Source organism: Acartia tonsa, chromosome 7 (assembly GCF_053477335.1).
Source record: "Acartia tonsa isolate MP-2025a chromosome 7, ASM5347733v1, whole genome shotgun sequence".
NCBI lineage: Eukaryota > Metazoa > Arthropoda > Copepoda > Calanoida > Acartiidae > Acartia > Acartia tonsa.
In genome coordinates, this window is record NC_137266.1 from 22273942 (window position 1) to 22291253 (window position 17312).

At 31.7% G+C, this 17312-nt stretch overlaps 1 protein-coding gene across 1 annotated transcript in view; it reads right to left on the bottom strand.

The window, feature by feature from the left end:
- Nucleotides 1–2476: 2476 nt before the first annotated feature.
- The window catches only part of LOC145325065 (tetraspanin-18B-like), a 31791-nt gene continuing 16955 nt past the window's right edge, over nt 2477–17312 (bottom strand). The window contains exons 9-13 of the mRNA XM_080167888.1: nt 14255–14310; nt 8221–8302; nt 7492–7584; nt 7074–7157; nt 2477–4320 (exon numbers count right to left, since the gene is read on the bottom strand). Of these exons, the coding sequence (XP_080024014.1) occupies nt 4246–4320; nt 7074–7157; nt 7492–7584; nt 8221–8302; nt 14255–14310 (390 nt within the window). The 3' untranslated portion in view covers nt 2477–4245. The remainder of the gene's footprint in view (nt 4321–7073; nt 7158–7491; nt 7585–8220; nt 8303–14254; nt 14311–17312) is intronic.

A 17312-nucleotide genomic window follows, 5' to 3' on the forward strand; every position in this document is an offset into this window, starting at 1 on the left:
ATGTTTAAGGACATACTTACATTTTTAGGACTTGATTATAAAGTTACTTTGCTTTTAATAATGTACTTGTTGTCCCAGGAATTAACATACCAAAATTCAGATCAATCGGATAATTAGATCATATAAAAATTTGTTGTTAAAAAAGTAAAAAAAATCAACATGTGCAAAATTTGAAGTCTATAGGACAATTCTAACGTGCCTAAATTTACGAAAAAAGCTATCCGTTACGGACAGACGGATTGACGGACAGACCCTAATTACAGAAAAGCTTCACTTTAAAAAAAAACAGGGATCTTAAGCATAGGCGTCCAAGAGGGGGGGGGTAATGGGGCGATTACCCCCCCCCCCATTTAAAATTTACAGGGATCTTAAGCATAGGCGTCCAAGAGGGGGGGGGTAATGGGGCGATTACCCCCCCCCCCCATTTAAAATTTACCCCTACCCAGGGGGTGCCGTAGGCACCCCTAAACATTTAGGAGGGGGTATTTACCTCCCCAAAACAATTTTGGGGGGGTAAATACCCCCCCCAAAAAAGAAAATCTCTAACAAAAAAAATTTTTGCGCGCTTCGCGCGCATTTTTAATACTAAGTTTTTGATAAAATTTAAATTACCCCCCCCAAAAAATTTTACCCCGGGGGTAAATTTTGGGGGGGGTAAACAAATTTTACCCCTGCCAACAGATTTCAGGGGGGGTAATTACCCCCCCCAAGCAAATTTTACCCCCGGGGTAAAAATTTTGGGGGGGGTAAAAAAAATTTGCGCCATTTTACCCCCCCCCCCAAAATAAAAAGCTTGGACGCCCCTGATCTTAAGGGATAAGACAATGGACGATAAATTGATATACATCCCTAGTAAAGTAAATTACGCTCTCTATGAAATTGGAACCAGCCAAACAAAACTCAATAAAAGTAACCAAAGTTATATTGCCAACGAATAAGATAGAGTGATTATAAAACCTTAGTTACCAATGTAATTTACTGTCCAATGTCCCCTCCCTCCTTGGTAAGAATGGCAATAACTTAATTACCAGAGAGGGAGGGGATATTGGGCTATTTATTACACTAGTCCCAAAGTTTATAATAATTGTTTTTTATTGGTTTAACAACTTTGGGGACTTTTCATGAATTTTGATTGGTTGGTTCATAACGTTGAGTGTCCAATCGTTTCAACCACTAAATGTAAATAATCTTCAAAAAGGGGCAATTTTGTGTATCATCATTAAGAATGTACATCAATTCAACCGCCATTATCTTATCCCTTTAGATCACTGTACATTACGTTTATAATAATATATTGTATGTTTTACAAACTAACCAACAAAAACATTTTAGTTTAGCTTTGCTGATATATAAAAATGAAATTATTATTGATGTTTTATAAAATTAATTTCTCTAGAATATCAATCTATATACATTGTCTAATTGAATAACTTTCTACAAACTTTTTTCAGGAAACTAACTAACAACTGTAGTATTTACAACTAGCGGCCCCTAGAGGCCCTTGAAAGAGGAGGGATGTCGACCCCACCCACCCCCCCCCCTTTTAATTGTAGTAAAAGAATGTTTGGGGATCATTATTTTCAAAGGATGATTATTTGGGAAGGGATTTTGGTCTCTCCCCCAAAATAGTTATAAACCTTTCCAGGACCTATGAGAAGCTATACTGTAAAGGAAAATCATATCGGTTCAACGGTTACAGAGATCCTTTGGTACACACAGACACATAATTATCCTGATATTTTTAAAAGCGAAGCTTTTCTATAATTAGGGTCCGTCCGTCCGTACGTCCGTCCGTCCGTACGTCCGTCCGTACGTCCGTCCGTCCGTCACGGATAGCTTTTTTCGTTAATTTAGACATGTTAGAATTGTCCTATCGATTTCAAATTTTGCATGGTGATTCCTTTAGTAGTTACGTACGATTTAGAAAGCGTAGCAACTCTATAAACATTACCAAAATGTCCGTACGTCCATTTTAAACATGTTGATTTTTTTACTTTTTTAAATAGCTTTTTTTTGTTAATTTAGGCATGTTAGAATTGTCCTATCGATTTCAAATTTTGCATGGTGATTCCTGTAATAGTTAGGTACGCGTTAAAAAGCGTAGCAACTCTATAATCATTACCAGAATGTCCGTACGTCCATTTTAAACATGTTGATTTTTTTTACATTTTTAACAACAAATTTGTATGTAACCTAATTATCCGATTGGTCTGATTTTTGGTATACTGATTCCTGGGACAACAAAGTACAATATTATAAGCGAAGCAACTCTATAATCAAGTCCTAAAAATGTGAGTATGTCCATAATCATTATCCTGTATCAAGCAGTTTTTCAAATAATTTACTTAGAATTTTGCTTTGACTCTTATACATTCGCATTCTGATTATTCAGTTCTGACATTATACAGGTGTTAATGTCCGTTTGTCCTACCGTTTCAGAGCTTCGCTTTTATGGATGTTGTCATCCTTGTTTATATAAGAATAAATATGATTTAAATAAATTATGAAAAAACATATGTAGATCACAAAAATGGACCCATCAAAAAATATGTACAAAGATTGTCACTAAAGGATCTAATACAGGATCTATAAAGTTGTTAGTAGCGAAGCTACTCTATAATTCACTATTCTTTTTGTTTGCGTTTGTCAGTCCATAATTCTGTGGGGTAAATGTAATTTTCTTGGCTGCTATTTAAGAAAGACAGCTGATTTTTAGTGAATATTCCCTTTGTCAATAAGCATTCAGTATATAATTTATAAATTATAAAAGATTTTGTGTTTTTTTCTAATAGATTAGTTCTTGATTTACACATTTTAAATCACCATGTCCCAAGTTTTATTGTACTTCGCTACTTATAGATATTGCCATGTTTGTTATTTCTTTACATTAACAAAATTTAAAAAATAATAAATGACAAAGAAAAAAAATATTTCCCTTTGTAAGGAGGGAATTTTGTTTTCAAAGCAAAAAATTATAATAGATTTGTTACGCTTTGCATTTATGGACATTTATTATGCATTTATGAAATAAATAGCTTAATCTTTTTAAGCTATTTCACTTTATGTTTCTTGCAAACATTTACAATTAATAAGAAGGCATTTTCAAAAAAAAATACAAATATAAAAAACCAGGGCTCGGCAAACGCGCACCAGCAGAGACTTAGCCTCAAGTTTGAAAAGATGGATTGCCATGTATAGGTCAAGTTTAGACTTTAAGCTGATTTATAAATTTGTAAATGGTTGATTTCACTGAGGCTTAGAGAGGCTTACGCACGGCTGCCGAGCCCTACAAATAACAGAATATAACTACATTAACATGATTAACTGAAAGTTTCCATTTTCATGGATGGGGGGGGGGGGGAGTTATTGTAGAGATAATATAATCCATATTAGTATCAAGTAAATAGAAAACACTTAAAAGCAGCAATGAAAACAAAAAAAAATCCGGGAAACAAATTTCATGTAAACAGATACAATTTTGCCTCTTAATATCTGTTTCTAGTAGGCTATGCTAGCACATTTAGCTTTCTGGGTTGAGACTAGGATTACGAGACCTCTACAACAATCACCCACTCCTTACATAAGATAATCTTAAGTTTGTATTGCCTAAAAATAATCGAAGTGTAATTTTTAAAGAATAAGAATGTTATTCTAAAGGCTGCTTTGGCACTGTTGAAGTCTTAAGTCAGAAATTCGAAGAAAGGTATTTTTTCGGTAACTCAAAAGTACAATTATGGCATAAAAGCTGACTGTACATTATTAGAATAGGCAAAACATGGTCTAAAATCCATAATTCACAAGGAACGTATTACTAGAGAAAAAGCGCAAACAATTAATTTTATAATACATGCTCTGTTTTGCATAATTGAGTCTTTGCTATTTTTAAATTCATTCTATGCGGCCATTAAGCTAGATGCCCTTTAAGTTACTTTAAATACTTGCTCTCGTATCTACAGCTTTCCAAAAAAAATGTTCCATTTTGATATAACATAAATGATAATAAGTAATGTGAAGGAGTAAGATTGTTTGGATCATGGAAAGAAAACGAAGTTGCCGGTTTTATCGTATTTTCACAGTAGCTTTTGAAGGGTTATTTTAGGTTAGGTTAGGTTAAGTAAAAGTTAATTTTTGCCCCGCAGGGTTAGAAAATATGCCCCGCAGGGGCTAGAAATAGGAGAAAGGCTACTGTGAAAAAAACGACGAAACCGGAAACTTCATTTTCTTTCCATGATCCGATTGTTTTAATCAAAGATAAACCAGGTTTTTTCTCTTGTTGATGAGGTTTCTGAGTATAGTTATTGTTCCCCATACAGTCATTATCTGAAATTTATACACAAGTAAAGTTTTATACGATTTCTTATATCCTAGATTATAAGCTTGTGACAAAAATTGAAAAATATCGAGAAATTTTATGACAACATGACGAAGGACTGAAACTGTAGGACAAACAAACATCAACACCTAAGCATAGGACAATTCTTACTTATCTAAATTACCGATAAAAGCTATCTGTTACGGACGTACGAACGGACCGACCGTAATTTTATGAATAATTATCGTATCTTATTTACTTTTACTAACAGGATTTTTTTAAAACCTTTTTTTGTTATAAATTCAAAGAATCTTTTGCCTTTTCTTTTCTTAATTAATTTTCTAAAATTCAAATACCTTTTTTATCTTTTTTTTAATACCTATTATATTGCATTTTTTGCCAAATGATTTTGTATTTATTTGGACTTTGTTTTCATCGAATATAGATAATCTTGACAGCATCTTATGCAATCCTACTTGTTCTGTATTACATTTTAAAAGAAGACAAACTATGAAGGAAATTAGAAAGATTTTTTTTAAAAAATAGTTTGTTTTAAAACCTTCAGCAGATTTTGATCAGCCCTAGGCACCAATATTTTGTTATACAATACATCACAATGGTTTCAAATTGGACAAAAATTTTATCCTTGAGAACTACAATTGAAGCTTGTAAAAGAACCATGTAAATAGGGGACAAAATAAAAAACTTTTAGCCGAATTATATTCATTGATATTATATCCTTTTCTAGTGTGACGTAATTTAAAATAGTTTGGCCAAACGTTGTAACATTTTTTCCTTTTTTACGTGGTACTTTAAGCAGCTTCAATATCATTCCTTGATCACAGTGCGTTTGAGGGTGCTTTGACTTTTGTGTCAAAACCTAAATTGGGACATTTGAACAAGTTTGCTTTTATAAAGTTCTTCATAAAACCACTCCTTAAGTGAGTTGATTAATTGCCATTTTTATCAGTTGCTTTGCTAATGTCACGGAAATTCAGCCTTAAATAAATCATATATAGAGAGGTTTTATGACAGACTTTATGAAAGCAAAGTTGTTCAAAATTTTAAATAAATAATAATTGCTTTTCTTGTCGTGATTATGCGGTAACTCCTAGTGGATGAAAATTGAACTTGAAATTTTCAAATCTAACTTTCTCAAAAACGGCTGCATTTAAGATTTTGTTGAAAAGTGAAATGAAGTTACCTAACCTATGGTAATGAAATGCACTATGTCCCAATTTAGGTTTTGACACAAAAGTCAAAGCACCTTCATACGCACTGTGTGATGTTCTTAATGAGACCTTAATTTTACAAAACAATAAAGGCTTTCATAAGCAATCAACACTAAAATCAATTTATGAATTTTGGCCCATAGTGTGAATTGGCAGTATAGAAACAAATGTGTAAAACACTTCAGCTCATTAAATAGAAAATATTCAACAGAAAAGAAAACGCATGTATTTTTGAAAAGAAAAACATTTACAAATACAAAACCAATCGTTTATTGTACAGTAAAATGTTTTTTTTCTTCTTCATTTTTTATTACCTTTTTAAAGTTAGTTTTTTTAGTATGACCGTTTAAAACGACCTCGAGGAATGAAAGAGTATTGAGTAGTAAGTTAGTGAGGGATGATGATACTAATAGAGATGCTTTGCATCTTAAAATGATATTAGTACAAAACAATTATATCCTAAAATCATGGCTCGGCAGCTGGGCGTAAGCTGCGTGTAAGCCTCATTGAAATCGTCATTTCAAACTAAAAAATTCAGCTGGATGTCATTTCTTGCACACAATCGGGTTTAAATTTGAGGCTAATTGTCGGCTAACATGCGGCTGACGAACCCTGCTTAAAATTTATAATTTATTTTGGCCAATAGGAAAACTTACTAAACGAGTTATAAAATGTCAAAATCTTAACTTAAAATTCTAATAAAACAAAGGGTTTAATCTTTGACAGCTCCTGACTACTTTGAACTTTGTTAGATCTCTTTTCTCTCAACACTTTTTAAGAGCGAAGCTACTCTTCAATTCACTTTGTATGTCCGTCAGTTCGTAACGCTATGGGGGAAATGTGATTTTCTCGACTGCTTTTGATGATAGACAGCTGAAATCTTTTGTAAAGATTCCTTTTACGTATGCGCATTTATTCTATATATTGTTTCGTCTGTCTATCTTTCGGTCTTGTTTCAAAAGATATAAATCTAACTTTTAAAAGATTTCGTGATTTCTTTTAATTTATGCATATTATCTATTATTCTTTGTTATATTGATAATTTAACATCTTTCCTATGAATTTCATCCTTGTCCCATTATGAATTTTAAACTTTTTTTTAAATTTTCTAAAGAAAGACAGGTGTTGGCTGACTGGCTGAATTTTAATTTTCAGGATTATATCATCAAATGTCTTTTTATATTCAAAATTTAAAAATATAAAAATCATAATTTTTACAGAGCTTCATTTTATATTTACAATCATATTATTGCTATACTGCCGAATAGCACCCCTAAAGGCCTCTAGGGGCATTTGTGAGAAATATTCAATCTAAATAAAAGAAATTGACATAAATTCAGGGCTTTTTCTCTTGGAAGGTGAAGGTAGCTTCCACCAAAATAGTTATTCAACTATTCTGACCCAACACAAATCTTCACTGTATAGGAGAATCATATTGGTCCAGCGGCGGTTGTCAAAATCTTAATAAACAAACAAACATTCTGTTACTTTTATAAAAAGGCCCTTGTATGAAAATTTAACCATACTACCTGTACTAATGTAAATGCTACTATGGCTATAATTATTGCTATATTGTTGGACTTTATCCAAGAGTCTATCACGGTGAAACAACCCTAAAAATATATTATCTTTAGAACATACAATTTGAATTTCATTGCATTACTTTTCACAAAATAATATATCAAAAAAATTGTTTTTGTCTGATGAAATTCTCCTTTTCAAGAAATTTTCATTAAGCCCCCCTTAGGAAGTTTTCATGTATTTTTAGGGAAGGGTTTTCAACTCTCTTAAGAGAAATGACACATTTTGAAACATTCCTTTATTTTAAAATTTATATCTTATTTTTCAAACAAAATTAAATTGTAAGGGTATTTGAAACTTTCTTTTGATACGAAACCCTTAGAGGTAATAGTAAAAGCTGTTTTATTTTTGTTTAAGGGTCTTTACCTCAGTATGTCTGAACACAGGATAGGTTTGAATGGCTTGGGACTGGCAGCCTGCAAGGTTCTCTGCTTGGGGTCTCTCCCAGGCTCGCTGGGACTAAAACATTGAAGTTTTCTTTATAATTTGTAATAAAATCTAAGGATAGCTCAGTAATTTTATAAAAAGAATACCTTTTTCTTTTCCAGAACCAAGAAAAAGCAACATCACAAAATAAGACTCATGTTGCAATCACAACATGTTGTCTCAAATTCTCCAATGTGGAATCACGCAACCTCCCCCAGGGAGATTGTTAGTTAGTTTGGATGCCTAATAATTAAGTGTATAATACCAACCACCCCTTAATCCCAGGCTCCTCTGAGACTTAATCTGGGTTACCTGCCATACTCAAAATCGGCGAGGGTGAGGTAATAATGAGGAGCTCTCATGAGTCATACTTGAACGTGGAGCGTTTAAGGTGGACCTTACGGCAATACAAAAGTGTCTCAACATACTCCAGGAGTTTTTGTTACAAACCCTAAGACACTATGGCTAATCTTACAAACATCACAAAGTACTAAAACATATCAAAATTAGTGCAATTCTTAACATACAAAATATTTTGAGTGTTGAACTTAAAATATTTGAAAACAAGCCAATTACACAAACTATTTATTCCACATAATTACAATTTACAGCCACTATTAATCAGCCATTTATGTTATTTAAACCCAAAGCTTGTAAACGAAAGTATACCTGGTGATTTAGAAGTCTACAACAAGTTCTTGGTACTGTTAAAGAAAATTTGGACCCTTCAGATATATCAAGCTTCCGCCAACTAAAAATAGTGTAGTGTGAGATTTAGATTTCAATCTTCCCTTTCTCCATTAATTAAATTCTTATACTTAGGGAGGGAGGAGACATTAGACTGTAAATTACATTGATTTCCATAGTTTTATAACCAAATTATCTTTAAAACTTTAGGCGTAGAGAAAGGCAGAAAATAGTTTAAATCCACCCCGGATAATAACAACAAAACGGGGTAGGCTAGGATAACATTAATTTAATACAAAATACTAACACCAAAGGGTTAAAGCATTATATTTTTAGGCAAACATTAGTCTTATATATATATTGGTATTGGAGATAGGGCTGTCATATTCTATTTAGTCTATTTTCATTCATTATTCTTCTTTTTTCCAATAAATACATTTGTACTCTCATACCCTTTTAATGGATATAGAGTATATACGGATATTATGACAGTGGAAAATTGAGTCTATTTAGGTTGCTGACATGGACATTATTTATTGGTCGGTTCCTTTATCCAGAAAGAGGGAAGGGGAGAACGTAGATCGTTATTTTAGCCAGTTACAAGTTTCACTTTATTAGAGTATATGATAATCTGGTGTAAAATCCATGTAATAATAAATGCATTAAATTGTTATTCTTTCATAACTAGAATTATAAGTAGATTGGCCCTAATTCTCCATTAATATTAGTTGGTCTGTAAGTCAGTAATGTAGGTGTTTCTCAACTAATTTAGATTACTCACTATATATATGCACACACAAGTTAAAACAACTTTGAAGACGTGGAACTGTGATTTCCAATAACGTGCCTTGCTAGATTAGAAACCCCTCCCTTAGTTTTATAAATAAATTGAAGTTAATGATGGGGTAGGTTTTTTTCTTCTCTAACCCCGGCGGTTCAAACAATGGGGGGCTACCCTGTATCCTAAATAACATAACCTTACCTATTCTTAGGTAAAACAGAACAAATACCGTGGGAAAAAAACTATATGCCTATTTTCACAGGCATAAAAAATTTAAGTTTATTTCAAAATAAGATAAGGCGGGATGGTTTCTGTGCCCGACTATGTAGTTTCAGAAATAACCGTCCGAACAACATTTATACAAAATAAATATGCTAAACCACCTCATGAAACTTAGCAATTAAAAGCTTTGATTGACTTAATTGATTTGATTAAAGAATGTGACTGTTTCGGTACACGGGCTGACGTGGCCGTATACAAGATCTTAACGTGCAGAAGCAAGATTCCTCACTACTTCCCGCATGAACAAACACAAGTGCAGTTACAAATTGTGTATTTATTGACAATACCACTATGAAACGGTGGGCACTGAAATAAAAATAACAAAATTAATACAGATATATTAAAATGTTATCAAAACTTAAAAATTCTTATTGTCTAAAAATCGAACCAGGTTTTGTGATTTGCAATAGATTTTTAAATACGCGAACAAAAGATTAAAATTAAATCTTCAAAAATCAGATCAAAAACATAATACGAATTGATAATTTTTAGATAAAGGGTGAGCATAAAAAAATGCGTAGATTTTTAAAATTCAAATTGCGCGGCTTGTGTTAATAGTAGAAAAATGTTATGCATACCATTAGAACCGATAAGAAGTCTATTTTTTGGAAATATAAGAACGATTCCTCTGCTACGTATAGTTAGGGAGCTACATGTTAAAATGTCCCAACTGACTTAAAACTTGACTTGCAAGTAAATTTTGGGACATTTTACCACCTAGCTCCTAGATTATTTGTAGCACGGGAACCATTCTTATATTTCCAAAAAATACAATTCATAGCGGTTCTAACGATATGCGTAACATTTTTCTACCATTACCACAAGCCGCGCAATTTGAATTTTAAAAATGTACGCACGTCTTTTTGCAAGAATTATTGTCTAATATCTACTAATATACTCGCAAGTCAAGTTTTAAGTCAGTTGGGACATTTTATCACGTAGCTCCCTAACTATACGTAGCAGAGGAATCGTTCTTATACTTCCAAAAAATAGACTTCTTATCGGTTCTAATGGTATGCGTAACATTTTTCTACTATTAACACAAGCCGTGCAATTTAAATTTTTAAAATCTACGCATTTTTTTTTGCTCACCCTTTAGAATCATTTTAAATAACTATAAAAATGTTCTGATACAAAAATAAATCAATTACTTGGTCTATTTTAATAAAAAATAAGGAAATTAATTTGCTTCCTTTGAAAATATCATTCCATTCTAATTTTAAGGCTTAAAAAAGAATTAAATATTTACCAAATCGTTGAACATGACAAGCAGGGAAGCATTCGAGGTATATTCAGCACAGAGCATACACATTTTCTGTCAAAACATGATTTTTCATACACACAAGCTCCGTGTCTTGTGGGGGGAACAAAGCAATAGGAAAGTTTGTTTACATAGCACGCATATTATTGTTTGAAATGCCGCGCTCATATGAAATTCAAAAGTTTTAGCGTCCCTCCGGTGACCCTATTGGGATAAGGAAAGGAAAGGAAATGAGTTCGAATCCACACGGGAAACATACTATTCAAATACCAATACAGTGACCTTTCAAACTTTAAGATAATTAAATTTTTTTGTTTGACGATCTTGAATGATAATACATATATATTATTATAGGATCCAAAACTATTTTTTTCTTCAATATTGGATGCTTTTCTTACTTGTTCTACTTTCATCTTGATACAAGTTTAATATTTTTGGTAAACTTTTTCCTAATCCTTTAATACAATGTGTTGAAAATGTGCTATTGTGGGTGTATCATCACTTACACAAAAATTTCTACTGCCAAACAAATTAAGACCGGTAAAAAATAATAATACCATGAACATTGGACTGTCAATTGCACTGATACCCAAAGTTTTATTATCATAGGCTTAAAAACTTCGAGTACTTTTATTAAACTTTAATATACTAGTTTTCATGTGTAGTATCTAAATTTTTTTTTCAAATATAGCTTTAATCTACTTTTTTTGTTTATCATCATTGGGGACGTATATCAAAATATCATTTATTGTTGTTTTCGACTAAAGCAACATCTTGAAAACATAATAAAATATTTTTCTGTTAAAGGCGGCAATTTCAAAATACCCTGTTGATATTATGTGGAAATCATGACACACTGCTTTTGTGGTTCTGTTATAATTTTCTTTTTCAACACACAATTATAATCTAAGAAATTTTTGTATTAAACAAGAGAGAAAATATTTAAAGTAGCGTTTAAAATATACACAATACAAGCATTGAAAAATAGTAAGCTGCTTAAGATGAATATTTAATTCGTAGGACTTTGTTATAGAGATGCTTTGCTTATAACATTGCTCTTTGATGTTTTAGGAATCATTATTCCAAAACTCCAAAAATGACGTAATACAATACAAATGACCAATGATAGGCCAGTATATATTTTACCATTGGTCAATATAAAAGTATACTGGCCTATCATTTGTCCTTTTTATTGTATGATGTAATTTTTATTAGGCACTATAAGCTGCTTCAGAACAATGCCCTATAAATAGTTAACAAAGTATTTTATTTAGCTTAAGAGATATAATTAAGACTATACATTTGAATTAAAAATTCAAATTGTTTGATAATGTTGAATTAGATTTCAGAATCACTTAACACAAATACCAATTTCATTTGGGTGGTTTCAGGCTATTTTTAGTAACAGGTAGAATGAGTGCAATAAAGAAACAGAGGAGTAAATTATTCGAAAAAGTTTATATTACAATTTATCATTTTTTTCTTATTTAACATGGATGACAACATCCATAAAAGTGATGCAATGAAACAGTAGGAGAGGACAAACGAACATTAACACTTGTAGAGTGTCATGACTGAACAAGCAGAATATAAAAGGACAAACTTACATTCTTAAGACTTGATTTAGAGTTGCTTAGCTTATGATATTGTACTTTGTTGTTCTCGGAATCAGTATTAAAAAAATCAGATATAGAAGATAATCATATCACACAAAAAAAAGTTTGAAATCGGTAGGACAATTCTAGCATGTCTAAATTAACGAAAAGATCTACCAGTTACGGACGGATATAATGACGGTCCAATCCTAATTATAGAAAAGCATCGCTTTTAAAGGAAATTAAGTAATTTTGAGAAAAAAAACTTACATAATTTTTCTTAAACTAAAATTTTCCATCCCATTTACATATGATGTGGTAATTCTTTCGAGGAAGAAATAGAAAAAACAAGGATGAAACACATTCAAAAAAGCGAAGCTCTGAAACGGTAGGACAAACGGACATTAACACTTGTATAATGTCAGAACTGAATAATCAGAATGCGAATGTATAAGAGTCAAAGCAAAATTCTAAGTAAATTATTTGAAAAACTGCTTGATACAGGATAATGATTATGGACATACTCACATTTTTAGGACTTGATTATAGAGTTGCTTCGCTTATAATATTGTACTTTGTTGTCCTAGGAATCAGTATACCAAAAATCAGACCAATCGGATAATTAGGTTACATACAAATTTGTTGTTAAAAATGTAAAAAAATCAACATGTTTAAAATGGACGTACGGACATTCTGGTAATGATTATAGAGTTGCTACGCGTTTTAACTCGTACCTAACTATTACAGGAATCACCATGCAAAATTTGAAATCGATAGGACAATTCTAACATGCCTAAATTAACAAAAAAAGCTATTTAAAAAAGTAAAAAAATCAACATGTTTAAAATGGACGTACGGACATTTTGGTAATGTTTATAGAGTTGCTACGCTTTCTAAATCGTACGTAACTACTAAAGGAATCACCATGCAAAATTTGAAATCGATAGGACAATTCTAACATGTCTAAATTAACGAAAAAAGCTATCCGTGACGGACGTACGGACGGACGGACGGACGGACCGACCCTAATTATAGAAAAGCTTCGCTTTTAAAAACGTTTATAAAGTTGGGTAAGTCTTTTTATATTCACTTATATAAGTATCAGATTATTTTTGTTTTTTTCTCTCGTAAGATCTTGCTATTAGCTGAACCGATTAAATTCTTTAATTTATGGAAGCTATACATGGTTCTGAGATGGTTTTATGCTATTTGTCTGCCTTTCTTCTCCCCCTTCAAATACAGATGCTAGAGGCGCAGACGTTAGTAGTAATAAGGCAATAAGTTCTTTAATACATTTCAAAATGGTTCTTTTACGATCACTTGAATTCAACTTATGAAACAAAAGAATTCTCAATTTCAGGTAATTTTTTATTGGTAGTTGAAAGATTGTAATACATTCTATTTCCTAATTAAAGAAGACCTCAGAGACAAAAAGCAAAACCGCTATTAGTTACTAAAATTACAGTCTTTAAAGAAGTATTTTTCCCATGAACAAAAAAAAACATTTTACTTTTTTAGTTTCTTTACTAAATTTGTGGAAAATTGTTTAGCCCGTCAATGGATCAAATCTAATAGTGTGTGAAATTTTATTAAAGTACAGCAAGCTTTTGTGCTTACTACATTTTTTATATTAATGTTTATTGGTATATTTCAGGGCTTGACAGCCCAACGTTAGCCGCGTGTATGAAATCAACCCTTTACAATTTTAAAAATCAGCTGGAAGTCTAAGCCTGACCATTATATGGCAATTCCTCATTCCAAAAAATTGTCAAGGCATCAAAATGAATTTAAATGTGAGGCTTAGTCGCGGCTGCCGAGTCCAGGTATATTTAATCCTGTCCACTTTGGACCCTTTAGGGACCTTCATCAGGCACCTATGGCCTGATCGTGAACAATCCAGTAAATAAGGTTTGATAGCATCTTGTAACGAAGGATCTCACTAAACGCTGATTCTCCTTTACAGTGAGGCTACTAGGGGCGTAGCTGCAAGTATAATAAATGTTAAGAAGTACAACCCTTTCAAAAAAAATTAAGCAGCTAAATAAAGACTTGTTTAGCAGTAGCTATCTGTATTTGATCCAGAGTCTAAGAATTTACCTCATTTGTGTATTTTTAGTATAATCTGTCCAGCTGTCTACTCCACAACAAGAAAACTAAATACAAAATTATATTAATATAGTAACAACAAAGTTTATTATTAACAAGATGATTAATATCCAGGCTTTTATGAAAGATAGATGACTGAAATTAAATGTGAATATTCTCCATAGTGGCTGTGGTTATATATTACATTAGGAAAATGGGGTTAGGTGTCTCTGCTTTTGGTCTACCTATTCTATTGACGTCATAGTATAGTGGAAGCGAAAGGGAAGGGGGAAAAACCCTAAAAAAAAGATGAGGTATAGGGTATTTCCTGACGTCAATAGAATAGGTAGGCCACCTATTCCCATTTTGCTAGAGCTCTATAGACAGCCACTTCTAGATAATCGTAAAGCTTTTCTATTTAAAACTCAGAAAAAAGTGTATTTGTGTTTCACTATTAACCTGGTAAAAAGGGTGTAAAATCCCAAGGTTTTATATGTGGACCATTGGAAACCCCCCTTATTTTTTTCCAAAAATAAAACTCTTATCCTGCAGTAGGATATCCCTAGTAGGTACTAACCCTGCAAGGATCTTTTAATCTTTACTAAATTTAACCTAAACTAATCAGATATGTGTTATTTTTTGTGGCCCTTTTTTGTTTTAGGTGAATTTGCCGGAAAAGGTTAGCTGATTAAAAAACTTTGTTCGCATTTTTCTTTTTTTCTTTTTGCACAAAGTTACGCATAAATACATGTATAGTAGTACAATGCATATAAAAAAAAACAAGGATGTCAACCTCAATAAAAGCGAAGATCAACAAAGCATACAATCCAACAAAATAAAATAAACATTTTTAAAGTGTCAGCTCCTTTCATACATAATAAACTGAATATTATATAATTGAAGTCTTGAGCTCTATTTAAAATATTTTGCTAAATTTCTTAAATATAGGATCCATATCGTCCTAGAAATCCATCTTCCCCCAAAAAAGAACAATTATGTCATAAAAATTTGTTATGAAATGACAAGGATGAGATAATTGTTACACTTCCTAAATTGTACCATAAATAAATAGAAACAAGGATGACAACATCCATAAAAACGAAGCACTGAAACGGTAGGAAAAACGGACATTAACACTTGTATAGTGTCAGAACTGAATAATCACAATATAGATGTATAAGAATCGAAGCAAAATTGTAAGTAAATTTCTTGAAAAACCGCTTGATACAGGATAATGTTTATGGACATACTTACATTTTTAGGACTTGATTATAGAGTTTCTTCGCTTATAACATTATACTTTGTTGTCCCAGGAATCAATATACCAAAAATCAGATCAATCGGATAATTAGGTCATATAAAAATTCGTTGTTAAAAAAGTAAAAACATCAACATGTTTAAAATGGATGTACGGACATTCTGATAATGATTATAGAGTTGCTACGTTTCTAAATCGTACCTAACTACTAAAGGTATCACCATGCAAAGTTTGAAATCGATAGGACAATTCTAACATGCCTAAATTAACGAAAAAAGCTATCCGTTACGGACGGACGTACGTATGGACGTACGGACGTACGGACGGACTGACCCTAATTATAAAAAAAATCGCTTTTAAAAATATCAGAGCTATCCGTTACATCAGAATAACAAACGAGTCATAGATTGTTTTCATAATCATGTGTATCATTGGTTAAACATATTGGTTATTTGTGTATTTTTGACTTTAGAAAAGTGTTTAATTTCTTATATCTATTTGAATATGACTTAGTATGATAAATCCTTTAATAAGAAAGCCAGGCAACTCTATAATCAATAACAGAACGTCTGTACATTCACTTTAATGCCAATTTTTATATGATCTAAATGTACTACTGCTTATTTGATCCATTATGAACGGTAAGGAATAGTCTTATAATTTAGCTTTTCCATAATTGGGTCTTAAAAGTACGTATATATTTAGCATTTTTATCAACGAAAGATTTTAACAAAATCTTGTTTGAATTTCGAAATATGTTATGTTACTATAATATCAAAAATGCTTTTACTATATATTTTTAATGTTCGGTTGTCCGAGTGTCTAATTTGTTAGGCTTAGATGAATGTTGTTATCTTAATTTTATGTTTACAAGTAATTTTTATAAAAAAAAAGGTAGGATGTCTGTAATATTACTCAGTAGGGCTTTTTATAGGCCATAGTAATGTTTTAACTTTTTTAAGAAGGTTACCTCCATCCTAGTAAAAGAAATACGTGCTAGAATAAGATTATCCCTCAGCCCTTATTTTTTTTTCTTTTTATGTTGGAGTTCGAACTTTCACCCCCCCCCCCCTTTCATACAGGAGCGAAGCCTCTAGTTGTTATATATCACCATTGTATAAGTTTAAAAAGCAATATAGTTTTTCTGTTTGTTTGGTCTGTGTATTTATTTTGTGTCCTAGAGAGAATATCTTCAGGCTGTTTGTTCATCTCTATAATGGAGACAATTAATAGTTGGTGTCAATACAATTCCGCACTAAAATGGTTTTATAAAACTGTCAAAATAGCCAGATTAATGTGCCCTACATATTCGCAAAAAGATTAACAATTTAACATCTTATTGTCATATATGAATCCTAAAAATATATCAGGCAATGTTAAACTTGCCTTAGCTGTATCTTTAAATCGTTTAGTGTAGTAAAAATTTAGTATCATCTTTTGTGCAGTATACCCAGTTGGTGCTTTTTATATCGAAAATAATAGCACATTGTATCAAGATCTCCTTCATCAAAATAGAGAAACAAGGATGGGTAATGGAAGATTATATAGATAAAATTTAGATTTATATGGACAAAATTACAGGGTTTTCCTGTTTCGTCGATTTCTTTATTCTATGAAAAGGGATAGAAGATTTATAATGAAAGATTTCCTACTTAATTTAGCAAAAAATTTAATTATACATATACATAGATAGTTCTTGCTTAAGTCTTATCTTTATATAAGAAGTAATTTTCAAAAAATAAATTACCTATTACTGTAAAATCTTTCTAATTTAGATGATTTCTATCTCTCTGTCTGCATTATGTGAAAAGA